This window comes from Populus alba, chromosome 11, assembly GCF_005239225.2.
Source record: "Populus alba chromosome 11, ASM523922v2, whole genome shotgun sequence".
In the NCBI taxonomy this organism is placed as follows: Eukaryota; Viridiplantae; Streptophyta; class Magnoliopsida; order Malpighiales; family Salicaceae; genus Populus; species Populus alba.
In genome coordinates this window covers 17719442-17733964 of record NC_133294.1, presented here as the reverse complement: position 1 = coordinate 17733964, position 14523 = coordinate 17719442, and the positions used below count along the sequence as shown (strand labels likewise).

General features: G+C 38.8%; 1 protein-coding gene across 3 annotated transcripts; it reads right to left on the bottom strand.

Moving 5' to 3' along the window:
- On the bottom strand, nucleotides 1–14294 carry LOC118031438 (beta-galactosidase 6). 3 transcript variants are annotated; one of them, XM_035035864.2, is made up of 19 exons: nucleotides 13945–14280; nucleotides 13734–13829; nucleotides 13388–13500; nucleotides 13010–13076; nucleotides 12805–12897; nucleotides 12365–12508; nucleotides 12153–12241; nucleotides 11928–12033; nucleotides 11713–11800; nucleotides 11167–11285; nucleotides 10403–10567; nucleotides 9999–10198; nucleotides 9548–9642; nucleotides 9001–9110; nucleotides 8310–8417; nucleotides 7916–8026; nucleotides 7073–7284; nucleotides 6520–6847; nucleotides 1–386 (listed from the first exon to the last, which is right to left on the bottom strand). In XM_035035864.2, exons 1-19 carry the CDS (start codon nucleotides 14137–14139, stop codon nucleotides 276–278), a joined length of 2550 nt encoding a protein of 849 aa, XP_034891755.1. In that variant the 5' UTR covers nucleotides 14140–14280; the 3' UTR covers nucleotides 1–275. The 3 variants fall into 3 exon arrangements, with proteins under 3 accessions (XP_034891755.1, XP_073268860.1, XP_073268861.1); XM_073412759.1 differs by lacking the exon at nucleotides 13734–13829 and having other exon boundaries at nucleotides 13945–14281; XM_073412760.1 differs by lacking the exon at nucleotides 1–386 and having other exon boundaries at nucleotides 6532–6867; nucleotides 13945–14294.
- Nucleotides 14295–14523: the final 229 nt, after the last annotated feature.

Below are 14523 nucleotides of genomic sequence, written 5' to 3'. Positions count from 1 at the left end.
TAAACAATAAACGAGGTAAAGATAAGCAATGAATTGAGTATTTGGTACCTTGAAGTTGTATAGTGTTTACATGGCGGCACATATGTGAACTTATATTGCTTTTTTGAGTTTTTAACAAATACAAGATAGTGAAGAAACTAACTGGCTGCTTGAAATGCTTATTTCTGAAATATGCAGGACACTCAAAATCACAGATTTGAAGGACAAATCTGGAGAGCCAGAGTTGTTATTGAGAAGCCATTATAGTAATCGCCTCCGTCGGAGCAGCATTGGAATCATTCACTGCATAGAGCTTCAACCACAAAGCGTTTTACAACTCCAGGACAGGGGTCACCAAGTTTAGCTGCTGATATAGGAATTGAACATCCTTCTTGGCCAATGCAAGCCTGTAATTATCATTCAAACGTGTAATAGATGAAGAGAAGCAGGAGGAAGGTGCTAGGAGTAAGATGCAACCATTGATGGAGGACAAATTTATTTCACAAGTCCAAAATAGGAAGGTGCTATGATTAACAGTAGAATAGTAACCAAATAACCAGCAATTGTATTTGTATGGCTCAAAGGAAATGGACTCTTAACTAAGAAAACGTTGCAACAGAGAATTCCAAGAAGGCTTTCGAAGGAAACAGTGACTCATTAAGCCTCAATCCTTCTAACCCCCAAAATAATATCCAGATTTCAAATGATACGATATATGTAACAATTTGGGAGTTGACAAGAAAAGATACAAAACTCAGGCTCGTCTCTGTCAGAATGTCATCCTTCAACATTTAATGCAATGCGAAGAATTGAATTATCTTTCAGATAACATGCCTCTTAAGTCTTCAACACAATGAGGAGCCAATAGTGGCAATTACTGTTACGATAGCATCTGAAATATGTGACTCATGCAACGGCCAAGATTAAATGCTTGGATAACTGAGACAGAAAAACGAGAACCCAGGTAGCTGTTGTGTGTTGGTCCCGCACCATGTGATGGGGGACCACCACATTAATTAAAAGGAGAGGCAGTTGACTATCTCTCTTAATTAAAAAGCTGGAGCTGCCACTGTAGACGCAGCAGAAGAAAAACAAGAGAGAAGAGAAAACCGAGAGAAAAAGAGAAGAAGAGGCAGCAGAGCAGTCCGTCCTCTTCCTTCGATTCCTAGCTCGTTCACCGTTGGATCGGGCTGAAATTTTAACAGCAGCTTCTAGACACGTTGCTCTTCATTCTAGACGGTTGGATTGAAGATTGGTGGCGTGGAAGCTGGCCGTTTTGACAGAAAACGGGGCTGTCAGTTTGTGAGTTTTTTCTCCAATAATTCTCTTATAATCTTGTTGTAATCCGAGAATAAGTTGTTCTTGATGATATTATGTTGTATCCCTTAGTTGAATCTGAGGAAGAACAGTTGTGAACCCATTATTGTTGATAGTGGAAGTTTTTTAGGTGGACTACGGTCCCGTGGTTTTTCCCGCATCGGGTTTTCCACGTAAAAATCTTGGTGTTGATTTGTGTGAATTTTTGCATTATATTTGGTCATTGTTTGATTCTGTTTTTACTGCACAAAGAAGGAAATAATTGGGACTTGTGAATTGTATTCCGCTAAATTGGTGTCCGGTTGTTCCTAGTTTTCCCAACAAGTGGTATCAGAGCACTGGTTGTGTAGATTGAATTTCTTGTGCAGTTAAAATGGAGAAGGAAGATTCGGGCATGATAAAGCTCACTTCCTCAAATTATTTTCTATGGAAAACAATGATGGAGGATCACTTATATTGCAATGATTTGGCTTTACCGATTGAATGTAAAGGAATAAAGCCTGATGAAATGGATGATGCAAAATGGAATGGGCTTAATAGAAAGGCTACCGCTAATGTTAGAAAATGGGTATCCTCCAAGTCTATTAATCATATTTCTCAAGAACATGACTGCTATACAGTTTGGAAGATGTTGGAAGAAACCTTTGCCAAGGAGAGTGCACAAAACAAGGTTTTTGTAATTAGAGACCTTGTGAATTTGAAGTATAGAGATGGTGAAGATGCTTCGGTGCATATAAATGTATTCCAAGGATTCTTGAATCAGTTGTCATTGATGAATCTTGAGTTAGCCGATGAAATGCAAGCATTAATCCTATTGAGTTCATTGCCGGATAGTTGGGAGACTTTGGTGGTGTCACTTAGCAATTCTACTCCGAATGGAAAGCTCACTTTGAAAACAGTGAAGGATTGTATCCTCAACGAAGAGAAGAGAAGGAAAGGGACAAGCACTTCCGAGTCTCATGCACTTGTTACAGAAAGTCGGGAGAGAAGTCCAAGCAGGTTCTCTCACAGCAAGCAAGATAGAGAATCCAGCAATAGAAAAGGCAAATGGAAGCCAAGAGGAAGATCTCAGTCAAGGAAGGGTTTCAAGTGTTATTATTGTGACAAGCCTGGGCATATGCAAAAGGATTGCAGAAAGTACAAAAGAGATCAAAAGGGTAAAAATGAAGACAAGAATGAAGAGAATGGTACAGCTGCAGTTGTATTTGATGGTGATGTTGCATTGTTTGTGATGATGGTTGTGTTAATCTTGTATGTCAGGATACCACCTGGATTGCAGATTCAGCAGCTTCTTACCATGTTACACCCCGACGTGATTTTTACACATCCTACACTGCTGGTGACTTTGGTCAAGTTAGGATGGGAAATCAAGGGATGGCTAGTGTTGTGGGCATTGGAGACATTTGGTTGGAAACCAATACTGGGTGCAAGTTGCTACTCAAAGATGTTAGGCATGTGCCCTGATATGCGCCTACATTTGATCTCTACAGGTACTCTTGATGAAGAAGGCTATTACAATTTCTTTGAGATGGTAAATGGAAACTCTCCAGAAATTCCCTAATTGTTGCTAAAGGGAAAAAAGATGGGTCTCTACATGTCACAAGCCAAGGTGATCAAAGGGGAGGTGAATGCAATTGAAGATTGCTCTACTGATTTATGGCATAAACGGCTTGGACATTTGAGTGAGAAAGGCCTTGGCATCCTTGCCAAGAAAAAACTACCTTCCATTAAAAGGTATGAACTTGAACACATGTACTCATTGTTTAGTTGGTAAACAACATAGAGTAGCATTTCAAAGATCACCTTCACATAGAAGATCACATGTTCTTGATTTAGTTCATACTGATGTTTGCTCTATGATTGATAAGTCTCTTGGAGGTGCATTGTACTTTGTTAGTTTTATTGATGATCACTCCAGGAAAATTTGGGCCACTTGTTTGAAATCCAAAGATCAGGTGCTTGATGTCTTTAAGGATTTCCATGCCAGAGTGAAAAGAGAAACTGGTAGAAAGCTTAAATGTATTCGAGCTGACAATGGTGGTGAATACAGAGGTCCTTTTGAGAAGTATTGCAGGGAACATGGTATCAAGTTGGAGAAGACAGTTCCTAAGACTCCACAGCAGAATGGAGTGGCTGAGAGAATGAACCGAACCATTGTTGAAAAGAATTAGATGTATGCTCTCTCATGCAAAGCTGCCTAAGTCCTTTTGGGGTGAGGCAATGAAGACTGCAGTTGCCATGATCAACCTTTCTCCATCAGTTCCTCTTGATTTTGATGTTCCAAAATAGAGTTTGGAAAGGAAAGGATGTCTCTTATGCACACTTGAGAGTGTTTGGATGCAGAGCATTCGTACATGTTCCAAGGGATGAAAGGTCTAAGCTTGACAGCAAGACAAAGCAGTGTATTTTCTTGGGCTCTGAAGATGATGAGTTTGGCTATAGGCTATGGGATCCAAAGGAGAAGAAAATTGTGAGAAGCAGAGATGTTATCTTCTTTGAAGATCAAACCATTGAAGACTTTGAACAGAAGGAGAAAACAGAGTCTACTACTTTTATCCCATCTAATTCAAATCCAATACCTACTCCACAGTTACCTTTGATGCCTGCTAATCACGGTGGAGATTTGCAAAATGATGATAATGGTGGTTTTCTTAATGAGCCATTAGTTGGTGATCCTGAATCAGCTAATGATGATATTGATGTTATTCCTGAACAGGTTATGCAGGAAGCTCCAGATGAGCCACAATTGAGGAGGTCAACTAGACCTCGCCAACCTTCCACCAAATACTCTCCTCATGAATATGTGCTGGTTACTGATGGGGGAGAGCCAGAATGCTTTGATGAAGCTATGTCACATGAGAAGAAAAGTGAGTGGTTGAAAGCAATGCAAGAAGAGATGAAATCCTTGCATGAAAACCATACTTTTGAGTTAGTGAAGCTTCCTAAAGGTAAAAGAGCACTCAAGAACAAATGGGTGTTCAAGCTGAAAATTGATGAACATTGCTCACAGCCAAGGTACAAGGCAAGATTGGTTGTGAAAGGTTTCGGTCAGAAGAAGGGTATTGATTTTGAAGAAATCTTTTCACCAGTGGTCAAGATGTCTTCAATCCGAGTTATGCTTGGTTTAGCTGCTAGTTTGAATCTTGAAGTTGAACAACTTGATGTGAAAACTGCCTTTCTTCATGGTGATTTAGATGAAGAGATCTACATGGAGCAGCCTGAAGGGTTTGAAGCAAAAGGTAAAGAGCAGTTAGTTTGCAGGTTGAAAAAGAGCCTATATGGTTTAAAGCAAGCTCCAAGACAATGGTACAAGAAGTTTGATTCTTTCATGGTGGATCATGGGTTATGACAGGACCACTTCTGATCATTTGTGTATTTATGAAAAGGTTTCCAGATGGAAACTTTATTATTCTCCTGTTGTATGTGGATGATATGTTGATTGTTGGCCATGATGCTAAGAAGATTCAGATGTTAAAGGAAGAGTTAAGCAAGTCTTTTGCAATGAAAGACTTAGGACCGGCCAAAACAGATTCTTGGCATGAAGATCACACGTGACAGGAAGAAGGAGAAACTTTGGCTATCTCAGGAGAGATATGTTCAAAAGGTACTTGAGAGATTCAACATGAGCAACTCCAAACCGGTTTGTTCTCCACTTGCAAGCCACTTTAAAACTAAGTCTCTAAGCAGTGTCCTTCAAGTGATGAAGAAAGAGATGAGATGAAAAAGGTTCCTTATGCATCCGCAGTTGGTAGCTTGATGTATGTCATGGTTTGCACAAGGCCGGATATAGCTCATGCAGTTGGTGTGGTTAGTCGGTTCCTCTCTGATCCTGGTAAAGAACACTGGTCAGCAGTGAAATGGATACTCAGGTATCTCAAAGGTACTTCTAGTTTCAGCCTATGTTTTGGTAATAATAAACTTGTGTTGGATGGATACACAGATGCAGATATGGCTGGTGATGTTGATTCTAGAAAGTCCACATCAGGATACTTGATGAAGTTTGCAGGGGGAGCAGTCTCATGGCAATCAAGGTTGCAAAAATGTGTTGCATTATCCACTACAGAAGCTGAATATATTGCTCTTACTGAAGGGGGCAAAGAGTTGTTGTGGATGAAGAAGTTCTTACATGAACTTGGCCTAGTTCAAGAGAACTTTGTGTTGCACTGTGATAGTTAAAGTGCAATCCATCTCAGTAAGCATCCTACTTTTCACTCTCGATCAAAGCACATTGAGGTTAGATATCAATGGATTCGAGATGCTATGGAGATGAAGTCATTTGTTGTTGAGAAGATCCATACCGATGATAATGTGTCAGACATGATGACCAAACCTCTACCGAGAGAGAAGTTTGAGTTTTGCAAAAGGGAAGCAGGCTTGTCAGAGCCTCCTAAATTGAAGCTTACATGTTGATCGCCAGTATGGCGAATTCCTCACATGGTGCGTGAGGGGGAGATTTGTTGTGTGTGGTCCCGCACCATGTGATGGGGGGACCACCACATTAATTAAAGGAGAGGCAGTTGACTATCTCTCTTAATTAAAAAGCTGGAGCTGCCACTGTAGACGCAGCAGAAGAAAAACAAGAGAGAAGAGAAAACCGAGAGAAAAAGAGAAGAAGAGGCAGCAGAGCAGTCCGTGCTCTTCCTTCGATTCCTAGCTCGTTCACCGTTGGATCGGGCTGAAATTTTGACAGCAGCTTCTAGACACGTTGCTCTTCATTCTGGACGGTTGGATTGAAGATTGGTGGCGTGGAAGCTGGCCGTTTTGACAGAAAACGGGGCTGTCAGTTTGTGAGTTTTTTCTCCAATAATTCTCTTATAATCTTGTTGTAATTCGAGAATAAGTTGTTCTTGATGATATTATGTTGTATCCCTTAGTTGAATCTGAGGAAGAACAGTTGTGAATCCATTATTGTTGATAGTGGAAGTTTTTTAGGTGGACTACGGTCCCGTGGTTTTTCCCGCATCGGGTTTTCCACGTAAAAATCTTGGTGTTGATTTGTGTGAATTTTTGCATTATATTTGGTCATTGTTTGATTCTGTTTTTACTGCACAAAGAAGGAAATAATTGGGACTTGTGAATTGTATTCCGCTAAATTGGTGTCCGGTTGTTCCTAGTTTTCCCAACAGTAGCAAACTTGGGGTCATCATAGCATTATACTCAACTCAGCAAGTCCATGTGAGATCCAAGAGTTTTAGATTATGTTGCGAAGTAAGTGTTTCTTACCTTCTGCACAATTGTTAACATGTCAGCATGACAATTCCCTGGAGTGAACGTTCCGCATTTTCCTTCAGGAGTTCCAAAGCTAGCAAAGTTGATACCAGCAATGTGCCATCCATGTTCACAGGTCAGTCGAACTTCTGGAGTTTGAGACATGAACTCTAAGTTTGGCTTCCAGGAATCAGCTGGTGGAGGATCATCTTCTGATACAATAGAGCATATATCTTGGCCAGTTCGTGTGAGCAGAGAAATCTGTGAAGGGTCACCTCCAAGTTCTTCATGTAGGACCAGTAGGTTCTCACCAGGATGAACCCAAGTGCGTGGAATATGATACCTGAGCAATGAGATAAATTACTTACAAATGATGAAATCATTTGTAATTATGTTTTAGTTATGATGTAACTTGTAAGTGCAATAAAATGAACATTAGATAAAATACATGGAAAAGCATTCGCAGAACAAAAGAATTGAACCTATGATCTTGGTTCTCATAAAAGGAATCTATTTTGCTAGTCTTATTGTATTCATATAGAGCAAACACTCTGAGTATTCCACTTACAGTGTTTGAGCAGGTTGACCACATTTCTTTTGGCATTTAAATGAATTGTAAGCTCCTCTGTAATCACAATTGTCGGTGCAACCGGTTGATGGTGATAGATAGGCGGACCAATAACGTCCTATGCTTTGCCCGTTAATCCATGCCTGGCCCTTCCCCATGGTTGCTAGATTTAAGGCTAGGGGACCGTTCCCTTCAGGAGCAAGGATTGTACCCTAAGAATGAAAGCAAAAACCAAAAAAAGGATGCAGTAGTCTGATGGTGAACTTATAGGAAAAAGTAGCTTCAACTTGTGACTGGAGAAGGGCAGGGCCTGATTTGAAATATGTACTTTATTTAACTGGCACCATACAGTTCATTATTGATAGAACTGAACAAAAGTTGTAGCTTGTAAATTCAAGCTCGTAATGCATAAAAACCCCCCGAGTCTGATTCAGCTGTTAGTTTCACAATTTTTCTTCATCAATAATAGTTTCTCATCACATATCTACAACTCAGAAACTTCATTATCATGATGGGCAAATCAACAAAGTTTTCCAGGAAAAATGACAACTGCAATCTACGTTTTTCCAGTCCAGTCATATTCTACAGCACTTAAGAACTGTCAAGGCGTTCAAACATCCATGAGTGTTAAGCCATAGAGGTGCTTGATATGTGAAAAAGAAGGGAATCATCAAACCTATAAAGCCATAAAAGGGATCGAGAAACAAGAATGATGGCTTAACTGCAGCCAGTGCTAAGTATGAGAAATATTTCATCAACCAATTCTTGAAACATATGCATTATACAATTAATCATTAAAAATTAATGAACTAATAACTTTGACGGTTGAATGCATCCACTTACCTTGTACCATATCAAGCTCTTATTAACAGGTAGAGAAGTCCCCTGACTCCACAGTGAGCTATTTGTAAGACTGACGTTATCCAGTCCAAGGTATTCCCCTTCAAGTCCCACCTGGAGAGGAGAAAATGTTTAGGGCAGCTAAAGTTGAAATCTTCTTGGTGATTAACAGGAGTGAAGTGTTCTCTTGCATGGAGGGTGGGGAAGTACAGTAATAGGCTGTTCTCAGCGCAAGGGCTTGGTATTTTAATTTCTTTTTCTCAGAAAAAAGACAGTTAACTTGTGATGTCTAGAAATTGAACTTCGTTTGGCAGAGCTTCATATAGATAGATTAAAGAAAACTCTGTATAGGACAGAATCTTTCCAAGTCAAGCTGATATATAAGATGTATTTTAACCTGGTAGGTCCATTTTCCGGAAGAGAGATCTTTCTTGGTCTTGTGCAAGTCAACAAGAAAAACAGAATGAATTCCAGCTCCTTGAACATCAAACCATGGTCCGTAGTTCTGATGCTCAGAGAAAACATTAGAGATGTTAGTAACGGGCATCAAAGATAGCTTAAAATAACTGGAGACTGGTTTGTTGCTCCAAGGACCAATTAGTTTAAATACACAAAACATCGTATACTACTAGAGGAGCAGCTAGCATTTGCTATGAAGTTCAGACAGTGATTTCCATTGAAAAATCCGCACCCACTGGTGGGAAAAGAAGACTGGGATCCTCGTATGTGCTTAGAGCAGACACTTGAACAAGAAGCATGTGCACGTGCATCTACATGTTCATATATTAAGGTTGGCAAACACTTATAAAGAGAAGGAAATCATTGGAGGGTAGGGCACCCGCTTACAGACCACTAGCCAATAGATTTTCAAATGGGTCATAACAGGATAAAAAGAAGAGATAAATTGTCCAACACTCATGGAGCTTATTCCTCGTATGGATTGGAGCAAGAAGACACTGCAAAAAAATCCAATACTGATTTTGTGCCAACGCATATCAACTTGCAGAAAACATTTGAAACTGATCAGATGGTGCTTGTGTTCACACATCAGTACAATCTACTTGGAAAGTAAATGAATCTGTCATTACCTGTACACCAATCAACATGCTTAAAACATCCAGTGTGTTATTCCCTTCTTCAAGACTAATTTTCTGAGTGAGTGAGAAGCTTGCGTCATCATGATTGCCATATCCGAAAGCTGACGTGTATCCAATATGCAATGTGCACCACTTATCATAATAATTCATAGACACAATAGGCAAAGCAGCAACAGATTGCTTTGAAAATTATTTATTAGAATGGCTGATAATGTATCCGCAGGCAATTAGCTAAAAAGGGAACCCTGTAATTCAAGATGATTCCATGTGAAATGATAACAATAGATAAGCAATCAGAGAAACTGAGGATGTAAGAATGCTGGCTGAAAAAGGGCATGAAAACTGAAGAAAAAGGGCAAAATGAAGCTTCCAATACAGAAATTAAAACCAATCAAGACAGAAGAAGACTTGCATCCTGAACAAATAATTTAAATAAGTTGGGAAAAAAATCCATAACAAAATCCCAACATGAATTACCATCATAGAGACAAAAGTCATATATTGCAAAATCAAGTCAGATAGCCACTAGAAAACCTACCTACAATTCTCTTGTTAACAAAAACAAGTGCTGCATGCCCCAAACTCCCAATATTCAAAAAGTGTTCTTTGTCTTGTCCAGCTTCCACATAAAGACTGCCAATATGGTGAAGCAAAGCCCGAAGGAGAAGGGAAACCAAAATTAAAGAGTCATGAGAAAAAGCAGGAGTTAGTATGGGTAAGAGGTTCGTGAAAAAGGCACCAATCTTCTTCAAAAAAGACTAAATACAGCATAGATTCAAATGATTTCTGAAAGGAAACAAAAACATATATCAGAGGCCTGCTTAGTTTATTAAATCACTTTCCATCTAAACAAAAAACAAAAAGGTTGGTAGAAACATTTGATTTCGAAAAGAATAAATTTAACTGATCATCCAGGTTAACTAGATGTAATCAAATTACTCGTCCGCACAAGAACCAGCAATATTAATGATGAAGGCCGGATGAATTACCTGGTTGAGTACCACAGAAAATCACTGGTATCTTTTGTTGTATTAATCTGCTCCAGTAAACCTGGCTTTGTAAAAGAGTTGTTACCCCAAATACCCACTTCTTCTTTATACCAACTCCATGGTGATGCCACCCCTAAATTTCCATCAACAGTGGTGGAGCGGGAAAACAAAGCATCTCCTATATGTCTTTGCGTAACAACCTTCAATACAAAGAAGGATGCGAGAAATGAATTGCTGCGTAATTTAAGCATGGCTTTTGCCTATAAATTTGTATGAATGATTGCTACATCTATCAATACAGTCACATAATCACCAAGCAAGATTTTCATTTTACTATGTACCAGCAAAAGAATTTTGTATTGAAGGTTGTAGTCTTTAGTCATTTATAATCTTTCGATGAGTACCTTAGCCGTGTTGAAAATGACATTCTGGCAATCTGCAAGTATGCTCACAGACCATGCAGGAAGAAAATACGTGTTGCCGTTAAATGTGACATTTGCATCTGAACCACTGTCATAATTGGCAAGAAAGGCTGCACAATCATTGGAATGCTTATAGTAGACATGTGCCTGATGAAACGAAAGAAAAGGGTCAGTGCAAAACGCAGGAAACCAATGAAGAAAGCTTATTAATGGCATCATATAGTGTGAGAATCTTAAAGCATGAGTTCCATAATGCAGTAGGGAAAGGCATGTAGAAAATATAAGCATGTCATTGCTAAAATTGCAATGGGAAGCACTAAAAGCAGGGTTTGTCAACAACTTATCAGCTTTAATATAAGCAAATTACTTTATGTTCCTTAATCCTGAATCAAGGACAGCATCTTGGCAACAAAGATTATCCCAACAATGTCTTATATATTGTTTAGTCCTCAAATTGACCGAAATATATCAGAAGCTGGTTTCCAAAGAAATGGAGACTTGTGTGGACAACACCAAGCCTGTCATCTAAAACAGATGAGCATTAACAGAATATGAATTTTCAATGTGGTAGGTAACAAAAGCAGCCATTGGGGTCCATGGAATAAGAATTGAAACAAATTTTCGAACTAAATTAGTGGCAGACAGAAATATATATATCGGTGTAAACAAGCTAAATTCAGGGTTTTGGTAAGCTCTGATGATTCAATCTTGATGGAGAAGGTACTCATGTATCACATCCAACATACCTCTAACTTTTTGCCTAGCTGCTGGTGAACTGGATCTGAGCTGACCAAATATTCTTCACACTGCTTTATTGCACTGTGCAAATCACGTAAGTGGCCCCACTTTGGCTGTCTAATAAAACCTGCATTAGATAAACAGCCACAAGGTATTCTGTATCAGTTGGAAACTACAGCTTTATCTCGGATAAATATTGCCTTGCTAAGCGCTAAAAAAATATGATTCTGAGATAATTAGACAAGAGATGTAATTAAAAGGATTCTTATCACTAACACAGGTCACTGCAAAGTATATGCCAATTGACTTAATTCTATACTAAAATGGTCAGAAACATCATGGTGATGATGCAGATTACAGTGAACTGAAAAGGGTGACCATGAAAGTGATTATTGAACAGGACCAATGTATCTACTGTGTGCAAAGACAATGATAAGATTGCAGCTCAGGAGATTGATTTACTGGTTAAATGGAATAATTTACTTGGGGGTGCATCGATTTAGGGATCTTTTTAAGCTGAGATAAATCAGTAGATCCATTATCAAAAAGTTTACCATATTCATCTATCGGGGCATCGTAATCATAGCTTGTTGCAACCATAGGACCTCCCGCAATTCGTCCAAAGTTGGTTCCACCAAAATACTGCAAATAAATATCAGCACAGAGGAGAGAAATGGAAATGAGAGTTGCATAACTGTGTTATGACATTAGGTTCACTTATTCAGTGTAAAAAACAGAATAGGAGAAGCAGAACATGTTACGGCCTCACCATATAATAGTTTTGAAAAGAACCTCCACGCTCAAAAAATCGTGCAACAGCAAATGCTAGGTCCTCAACAGGTCGATAAGGAACTGCATAGCCAAACGCAAGAAACCTGCAATATTGAATAGGACATAGGACATCTTATTCTTCTCTGATTAACCAGAACCTTGAATCATTCTTGATGTTCTCTCACAAGGAAACAATTAAGCTAAATCAGCTCTGGATTATTACCATCCACTATAGTTCTCAGTCCACATTTTTGGTTTGGAAGGGGAATTTGGGGTAAACTGGTCACAGTAAAATCCATTACATGTGTTTATCTGCATTGAAATGATAAACACACGAGCAAGAACAAATAAAAAGCATGTTATAGTCCGAAGTTGCTATAAGCTGTTCAGAATACACCTGCAAAGAACAACAATTTGTTATCAATTTAATCATACAACTGGATCAGGAGCATCTTCTTGTACGCACATCACCCAGGGTACAGTTGTGTTCAGACTAATAGCAGTTTCTGCAGCCCATTTGACATATAATTCTCCACCAACCCCATATGCCCATTGAACATTTCCATATTCATTCTCAACCTGTTACAGCACACACGGGACATGAAATCAACAAGACTTTCTTGTTGCACAACATAATATAGTGCTGATTTCATAAACAGCAGTGGCTAACTTATATATATGTCAGAGCTTAACAATAGTGCTTCCTTAAAGAATCTTCAACTAGAAACCAAGAACAGATTAAGATCTAAGAAGTGTCAAAAATCTTCACACGCAGCAGGATATTCATAAAGACAGTACATGTCTTCTGTAGAATGAAAAATTATGATTGTAAGTTTCTACTATTAATAAATAGAAATAGAATATTGGTCAACCACCTGAGCAAGAATGATTGGTCCTCCTTGTGATGCAAAAAGATTATCGTCCTTCATTAGATCGACAATTTTTGTCAGAAAACTCTTCATTGCATTCTGCAGGGACAATGATGCATCATGTAACTCATAGGAAAAGATTAAACTAATCAGCAGCAATAACATTATTACTATTAAATGCATCGTCGTCGTCGTCAAGATAACAATGTACCTTAAATATATCATTACTTGTTCGAAACTGAACACCAGGAATGAAATGTAACCAAAGTGGGAAACCCCTGTCATAATAAATTAAGGGAACTTAAAAATAATATTGATGCTAAACTAGAAAGAAACTGTCTGAATAATTTTGGAGCAGATTACTTATGATGATGTTTCTTGACAATTATCCTGTATCATGAGGAGCCTTATGGTCATTGTCTATGTAGTGTACAGACATTATGCAGCACATTGATGAAATGCAGGAGCACAAACACGCTTTCAAACTTTCTAATTTGTTAAAATAAATAACGAATAGGGAGGCATACAAAGTGTGGAAACAGAGAAGGAGTGTTAAGACTGAAAGAGGGAATTGAAATCAGAAACAGACCCATAATTCCACTCAGCACAGGCATATGGACCAATCCTCAGATGAACAAAAAGACCGGCTTCCTGAACCGTTTTCACAAACCGCACTAAATCAAACCGGCCTTCAAAGTAGTACTGTAAAAACCAAAGAAATCATCAACACCCCCGACAAATTAAGACAATAGAATCAATAACCAGTTGTCCCAAATTTCAAAACAATCAACAGGCACACAATTGCTACTAAACAAACACTGAAACATGCATGCAGACGACTTACTAAAATCATCATTCTGTATAACCGGTCACACTTCCTATCCATCTAATAATGCATTAAATTCACTATGCAAACACAAGGGCTAGCACATTACCTGTCCTCTCACAGGCTCATGATAGTTCCAAAACACATAAGTCTCAATCACATCCAGCCCCCCTTCCTTTGATTTCCTAATAATTTCTGGCCACACCTGAAATCCCGTCTCCGACAAACACATTCCATATTATCACACGTTACAACGTCATATAACCAACGAAACCAATCAAAGCAGCACGCATGCAACTGAGATAATACCAAGAACCCACCTCAGGAGTGGTTCGAGGATAATGAATAGAACCAGACTGCAAAACCCTTCTCTTTCCATCAATCACCAGAGCTTTGTGATCGTACGTCACTGTAACACACCACACTCTTTCAACCCAAAAACATTGAAAAACTAAAACAACAAGCAAAACCAATGCTAAACAAGAACTCCTGCGTCCCATAATACCACTGGTCATAAAACTATGGAACGAGGAGAAGTGAACCACTTTAGCTCCTTAAAGTGATCGAGCAATGTAAAGAGGAACATTATCAAGAAAGGAAGATAAGATTCTGGGTTTTGTTTGTTTCCTTTCATTTGTTTGAATTGAAAAGGAGGAATAAGTAAAGAACGTTTTTTAAGGAGGAGAATCCTGTACGTTCATGATTATCCAAACGGCATTTACAAAGCTTTGTTTTGTCCAGCTAGCGATGATTGTGAAAGGAAGAGAGTTTGATGAGAAAGAGACATTTTGGAAAGAGACGATAGAGAAATTGATGAGAAAGAGACATTTTGGAAGTTCTTGAGTGGTGAAATGCGAGATAAGATTGCCCTGTTTCTTGCTTTTGGCAGTTTCGATTGA

Excerpts from the sequence above, each read along its gene's own strand:
- LOC118031438 (XM_035035864.2), bottom strand. The coding sequence starts at position 14,139 with ATGACCAGTGGTATTATGGGACGCAGGAGTTCTTGTTTAGCATTGGTT. Across the intron at positions 12,034-12,152 it reads ACTGAGAACTATAGTGGATG|GTTTCTTGCGTTTGGCTATG; the intron begins GTAATAATCCAG and ends TCAATATTGCAG. Across the intron at positions 6,848-7,072 it reads GGTCAACCTGCTCAAACACT|GTATCATATTCCACGCACTT; the intron begins GTAAGTGGAATA and ends CTCATTGCTCAG.